The sequence below is a fragment of the Pinus tabuliformis genome, chromosome 6 (assembly GCF_031772625.1).
Source record: "Pinus tabuliformis cultivar Carrire ecotype Pingquan chromosome 6, CPIR1, whole genome shotgun sequence".
Taxonomy (NCBI): domain Eukaryota; kingdom Viridiplantae; phylum Streptophyta; class Pinopsida; order Pinales; family Pinaceae; genus Pinus; species Pinus tabuliformis.
Window position 1 is genome coordinate 747,847,050 of NC_142292.1, and position 7,278 is coordinate 747,854,327.

The 7,278-nt window shown below is 39.6% G+C and overlaps 1 protein-coding gene across 1 annotated transcript; it reads right to left on the reverse strand.

The window, feature by feature from the left end:
- Positions 1 to 6,185: 6,185 nt before the first annotated feature.
- Positions 6,186 to 6,998, reverse strand: LOC149260896 (uncharacterized). Its single transcript, XM_089461403.1, has one exon. It carries the CDS (start codon positions 6,996 to 6,998, stop codon positions 6,186 to 6,188), a length of 813 nt encoding a protein of 270 aa, XP_089317529.1.
- Positions 6,999 to 7,278: the final 280 nt, after the last annotated feature.

A 7,278-nucleotide genomic window follows, 5' to 3' on the forward strand; every position in this document is an offset into this window, starting at 1 on the left:
TGGAAGAGATGTTATCGAGTCCTCTTATGTTATGTAAACATTTTGACTCAGTGAAATTACTTATATATATATTCACTAAAATTACATAACAAATAAAAATAAAAATAATTAAATTAATTAATAATTAAATTAGCTTAGATTCATTTTAAATCTAGATGTTGAGAAAGATCAAATTTGAAGTGAAAATACTTTTTAGAATGAAAAAAGATTTGGTTTCTCTCAACACTTGGTAAATCTAAAATTAAAATGAATCTAAATTAATATATTAAAAAATATAATTTTAATTATAAATTATTATAGTTTTGTATAAAATTATACCATCTATATTTTTTTAAATTTTATATTGTAAAAAAAAAAATTGTTCTTCACTTTGCATTATTTGTATCGTTTATTGTAGAGCTATAATGACAAAATTGAATAGAAGAAAATACATAGAAAAATAATATTAAAAATAGAAAGTTCTAAAGTAAAAGACAACAAAAATGAAATTTATTTATTTATTTATTGTTTTTTTGTTTTTGTTGTGTCTTAAATTATTATTTTATAAATAATATTTTTTATTGCTTTTTTTCATCTTTAGAAATTATGACTTTGTAGTGAATGTGTATACTTATATAAATAATAAAAATATAAAATAAAATATAATAATAATAATAATTATTATTATTATTATAAAATATTTTGATTGGTTAAAATTATATGACAATAAAAAAATAAAAAATAAAAAATATAAATTAATAATTATGTTTATATTTAATAATTAAACCAATCTACATTTATTTTAATTTTAGATTTATTAAGTGCTAAAATAGATCAAATCTCTTTTAAAGTGAAAAAAGATTTGATCCTTTTCAACTCTTCTCAATATATTTTAAATTAAGATGAATCTAAGCTAGTATTTGTATTATTGGTTCCCATATATCCATAACTTGTATATGTGGAATGATATGAATATATTAAATTGTTATAATTGATAACAATTTATATAAACCCACATTTTACGAGATTTAAATTTAATTATTCATTAAATATATTTCAATAAACTAAATTATTATACAACAAATTTTTATTTATTATTATTTTTAATATATTCATAATGTCATGAGAATCTCATTATTAAATCATATGTTTCACTCTATAAATGAATGTAACACTTTTTAATCTTTATTATTTATTGGTTTATCGGTGATGAAAAAAGATTTGTATTTTTTTTTAAATAAAAATAAAATATTTAATAAATAAAAACAAATATCAATTATAATAAAACTGTATATTTTTTTTTGACAGAAACAGGTATGGGGTGTTTATATTCCTCTTGGGCTGAATGCCAAAAAACTGATTACATAGAGGACTTCTGTGTCCTGGTGCAAATCACTTCTGTGAGTGAGCATGCCTCTAAAACTTGTAGACTTCTTCCTTGATATAGCGTCTATATTTTCGATTTCTGAAATTTTCCCCCACTTGGAGATACAAACAAATTGCTTTAGGAGCAAATAGTAAAACATGGCAGCAATCAGATTAAGGGATGGGATCCCATGATTCTTCTTCGTCTTTCTGCTTGATCCCTGTTGAGAGGAGAGCAGCTTTATTAGCCTCTTTGTCCGCCTCTTTGTTAAGGGCTCTCAGCACATGGAAGTAGTTTAACTTCTGGAAGCCTTTTCCAAGACCCTTGATTTTAGATATCAGTCTTGCTAGCTTGAGGTCCAACATTGGGGAATTAGATATCATTGCATTTATAATAATTTGGGAGTCACCGATTACATTAGCTTCTTCAATATTTAAGTCTTTGAGGAATTTAAGGCCTTGAAAGAGGGCCAGAGCCTCAGCTTGAATATTGGTTGTATGTCCAAGCCCCCAAGCGAAGGAATGGATTTTTCCCCATATGGATTCACAATGACCCCTCCTACACCGGCTTTGCCCGGATTTCCCTTTGCTGCCCCATCAAAGAAGAGAGAATGCCTTGAGTGCGCTTTGAGCCAATCTTGAAAGTCATCTTCAGATTTTCTAATTTGCTAGTTTTTGATAGGGAGAACGATTCTGTCTGCTGGTTGGAAATGCAAGTCAAGGAGGGAACCCCAAGTAATGTCCTATTGGATGAGGTTAGTATTGTCTTTAATATCAACTAAGCATTCCTTGATTTGGCATTTAATTTTGATTTCTAAAGCCTTGTTGTTCTGTTTAGTGCTTCTGAAAATTCTTCTATTGCATTCAAGCCAAATCTGCCAGCAAATAATCTTTAGAAGAGTGGCCCATGCTATTTTAATTACCTGGTTTTTAGGAGGCGGACCTGGGTATTTGGCTGCCCAATTGGAGAACAGCTCCACAGTGGAACAAGGCATCAAGAAGTTGGGATTCAGTTTCTGAATGAAGGAGAGCCAGATTTGCTTGGAGAACTTGCATTCAAGTATTAAATGAGCAATTGTTTCAAAATTTTCTTTACACAACGAGCATATGGATGGCCCGTGAAATCCTTTTTTTTGCAAAATATCATACGTTAGAATTCTTCCATGGCAGAGTTGCCAAGCAAAAAAATCGATCTTGGGCCATGAGGGGATGCGCCAAACTCCTTGCCAAGGTGCTAGATCAGGGGCAATGTATGGTCTCTCATTTAGCTTAATGTAACCCATGGAAACAGTGTAACCTCTGTCAGTCGATCCCCATCCTTTCAAGTCCTTTTTCCTCATTTGCGTGGGTGCCAGGCCGTGGAGATGCTCTAGCAGCGTGGACCATTCACTGCGCAGTTGGTCCGACACTTCAACGCTTTTCCAACCTGCCCAAGTCGAATCGCGCCATAGAGATATGTCCCATAGAGTGCGCAACCCTTCTCTGTCCATCCAGGAGCGCAATTCTCTGCTGGAAGTTCTATTTTCAATAGAATCCATGTTCATTATTCTGTCAGTCCAGATGCTAATGTTTCTGCCGTTCCCAGGGATCTAGAATGAGTGCGTTTTGATTAATGGGCCTGCTTTTGCATATAGCTTGAGGAAAGGCGAGTTCTGCAATTGGATCTCATTCTCTAGACATCTTAACCGAGGTCCTCTGAAATATTTTTTCCATAGAGCCAGCTGGGCCCATCCAGGTTTGGGCGCAATGATCCTCCAAATGGTCTTTGCTGCCATAGCCACATTCTGCTGACATATATTTTTGAAATTCAATCCACCTTCCCACAACGGCTTGGTAATAGTTTCCCAGCTAATGAGAGGAATTTTCTTTTCATTCTGTTTTCCGCCCTTCCAGAAAAACCTGCGCATAAACTCATCCATTTTGTTTAGAATGGTTACTGGTGCGAGAAGTCCAGCAAATTGGAATAATGGGAGGCTGGAGAGCACAGATTTTATAAGGACTGACTTGCCAGCAGCGTTGAGCCAGCGGTAGCCCCAGGTTTGGATCCTAGACTTGAATTTTTCAAGCTGAGGATGCCAGTCTTTGATTGAAAGTCTCTTATGAAAAACAGGGAGGCCCAAATATTTAAATGAGGTCCAGGAGGAAGAGGCTGCAAAGCCCAGACATCTAGAGATGGCAGAGAGAATCCTGGGCGAGGTGTTCCAGCTGTATATGTGACATTTATTCTTGTTAAGAGCGCTGCCTGAGGCCTTACTAAATACATCCATGGCAGCTTTAAACTTAGAGGCAAAGGAGAGGGTGGCGGTGCCTAACAGCAGGGTGTCATTCGCAAATAGGGCATGGTTTATGCTTTTGACCCCTCTAGCTATACTCAGTCCATTGATTTCCTAATCTCGTATCTTTTTGTCTAACATAAAGCTGAAGAAAAAGGCTTGGATGACAAAAAGCAGAGGGGAAAGGGGGCATCCCTGCCTAAGACCTCTCGAGGCTTTGAAAAATTTAGTGGCTCTTTCATTTACAAGGGGGGCAATCCAAGGCTCTGAGATACATGCCCAGACCCAATTTATGAAATTTGCTCCAAAACCATTTGCACATGACTTTTAAAAGAAATCTATGATTAACTCAATCAAAGGCATTTTCTAAATCGAGTTTGATCACCATACCTTGTTCCTTTTGGAGAAGACTTGAATGTATTGCCTCTTGAACGAGAGTGAAGTTATCCACGATTTGCCTTCCTTGGATGAAGCCTCCTTGATTTTCCAGAATAATTCTTGGCAGAATGGGCTTCAGTCTATTTGCAATGACCTTGGTGATTAATTTGTACCTAGTGTTGCATAATGAGATCGGGCGAAATCTGCTAAAGTTGTTGGCGCCTTTTTCCTTTGGTATGAGAGCTAAGAAAGCGGAGTTTGTGCTGCCTCCTATTTTCTGAGAATTTTGAGACTTTTGTATCATTTTGAGAAGGTCCTTTCAACAATCGACCAACAGACTTGAAGAAACCTGGAGGAGAAGCCATCTGGCCCCGGGGCCTTGTCCGGATCCATGTCAAAGAGGGCCTTTTAACTTCCTCTTTAGTGATTTTGGCCTCTAGAATCCTGTTCATACGAGGAGAGATTGCTTGAGGGATAATGTCTAGCAGCTCTTGGTGATGGAGCGACTCCTGTTCATCACTGTACAAGTTTTGGAAATGAGAGAAGGCTGCTTTCTTGATGTTTGCGAATTCCTTGTGCGTGTCATTATCTTCCTCGATCTCAGAAATAGTGTTAAATCATTTCCTAGCCTGGGCTTGCTTATGAAAGAAACCCGTGTTCCTGTCCCCTGCTTTGAGCCACAGGTTTCGAGATTTTATTCTCCAGTATTCTTCTTCGGCTAAGCAAGCCTTATGATAACTTTGTTGCAACTGAGTTTCTTGATCTATCATCTGCTCTGTAATTGTGGCGCTCTCCATGTGGATTTGATGAGAGGCAAGAGTGGCTTTGATGACTTTCCTATCTGTTGCAGGATTGGAGAGGGTTTTGGCCCAACGTTTCAGGACTCCTTTAACCCTTCTGAGCTTTTCCTCCCAAATGAAGAAGGGTGAACCTTTGACAGGCTGGCTCCAACAATCTTTGATTGTTTGCATGAAAAGAGGCTCCTTTACCCAAAGGGGACTAAATCGAAAGGGGATGGGGCCCAGATCTAGATGGGCAAGGAGCTCTAGCTTTACAGGCTTATGATCCGAGGTGCTGCTAGTAAGAATGTGCATTCTGGGTTCTAGACCAAGTAACAGGAAAGAGATTTGAATGAAAAATCTATCTATCTTGGCAGCAATATGTCCAGGGCCTACTCTTTTATTAGACCAAGAGAACTTACCTGATGAAGGTTTGATATCCAGCAAGTCCCAATCTTGCAAGAGATCCTCCGCCCATTCTCTTGCCGGGTCTCGGACTGCACTTCCTCCTCTTTTTCAGTCGAGTGAAGTGTGAGATTGAGGTCTCCAGCAATGATTGCATTTTCCAGATTTGTCAGGTCTGCCTGTCGTCTTATAGTGTCCCAACAATCCTTTTTCTCCCGGATATTAACTGGAGAATATACATTGAAGAGGCTAAAAATTTCCTTTGTGTCAAGATTCTGCATTTTTAGCAGCAACCAATGAGTGTTGCTCGCTTCAAAGATGAGAGCATATTTATTGGAGTTCCATAGTGTACCAATCCCTCCCGAGGCACCCCTGGCTGAGATTGCTCTTGCTTCACTTTTGGGCCACACCTTTTTGCTTGCTTGCAGGAAGATTTTGTCTTCCAGCTTGGTCTCCTGGACGAGAAGTATGTCTGGGGCTTCTGTTCTTATTAGATTTCTTATGGCTTCTTCCTTAACTTTGCTCCCCATACCTCTGCAATTCCAGGAGATGACCTTCATTATTTATGTTTCTGGTGGGCTCCCTTGGAGCCTTGGGGCTGATTTTTCATCATCTTGGGCTTTGAGGCTAGCAGTTTTTCCAGAGTTGGTTGGCTGCCCTATAACTTATCTTTGTAGGTCTGTTGCTCTCTTTTTTCTTTGTCTGTTTTCCGGCCTCTTGTAGATCTTCTTACCGTGGTTTGGGACTCTCCTCTTTCTCCTTCTTCTTCTGACTCATCAGTTTCCTGCTCTTCTTCCTCATCCTCTAGGGCCATGCCTTTGGGGTTTTCAACTTCTTTGGGGGAAGTTGGAGGTGTGCTTTTACTTGAAGAGTCTGGTTTTTGGATTTCTACCTCTGGTGTGCCTTCTGTCAGCTGGCTTAGAGGGTAAAATTTGTTTTCTTGCGCCTTTTTGGGAGGAGGCCTCTGGGCATTAACCTGGAGATTGCCTTTGCCGGAGGGTCCACCCTATTTTTTCCCCTTGTGGTTGGCTCTTGCTCGCTTGACTTGATTCCAACCCTCTTCATTCCCTTTCTCTGGCTCTGCATTGGTCGGACAGTTTCTAGCGAAGTGCCCATAAACGTGGCATTTCCTGCATTTGAATGGCAGTTGTTCATAATCCAAGATCTGCACATGGGACCAGCTGCCGACTTTGATTTTGATTGCCTCTGGCAGACCCACCTCTAGATCTACCTCTACACAAATCCTAGCACAATCATACTGATCCTTGTTTCTTGCCCGATCTATGAATTTCCCGAGGGAGTTGCCAATGTGTTTCAAGGAGTCCCAGTTCCAACAGTGAACTCGCAAATTTGGGAGACGAACCCATACCGGAACAGCCTTGGGGACATCGACCGTTGGGTCAAAATCCGGGGTCCATTTGTTTAGGTAGAGACCCTGAGGACCCATGAAATACGGCCCATTTCGAAAGATCAGATCTTTGTCTTCTTTGGAGGTAAATTCGAAAAGAAAATACCCTCGCCCCAGAAAGTAAGAGGTAACACTTTGATTGATCATGGGTGCCAAATTCCTGTTGACCCATTGCTCTGTAGTTTTCGGAGAGGGCCAAAGTCCCGTGAATTGTCCAATAAGTCCACGTTCTGCCAGCGACAAAGCTACTTGCATGGGGGTCTCCGGAGGCAAAGAGATCTCAGGAATTTCATCGAGTTTCTTGACGAATTTTGAGGCATCACTTCTTTTCTTCGGAGGCAAACCTGCCAGGAGCTGATTAAAGGCATCAACAACAGGATCAGAGGGCGGATCTTGGCCCTGTGTCTCCATATGGTCTGGCTTGGTGCCGGCCGCCACAAGGGCAGCCACGCAGCAGCGGCCACGCCCTTAGATCCGAGTCAGAACTGATACAGGTAGGCCCGCAGGGAGGAGAAGCCGCAAAGAGCGGGGAGGATCGCAGGTTCAGAGCCTGCAAAGAGCGGATCTCGTGGGGAGCCGAGGCTCGCAGTTGCAGAGCTCCCTGGTCGCTTCCGCTCCAAAAAAATAATAATTATAATAAAACTATATTATATATATATATATATTTAGTTAATTTTAATTAAAATTATTA

Bases quoted from the DNA above. Each gene is read 5' to 3' on its own strand.
- LOC149260896 (XM_089461403.1), bottom strand. From the start codon at position 6,998: ATGGAGACACAGGGCCAAGATCCGCCCTCTGATCCTGTTGTTGATGCC.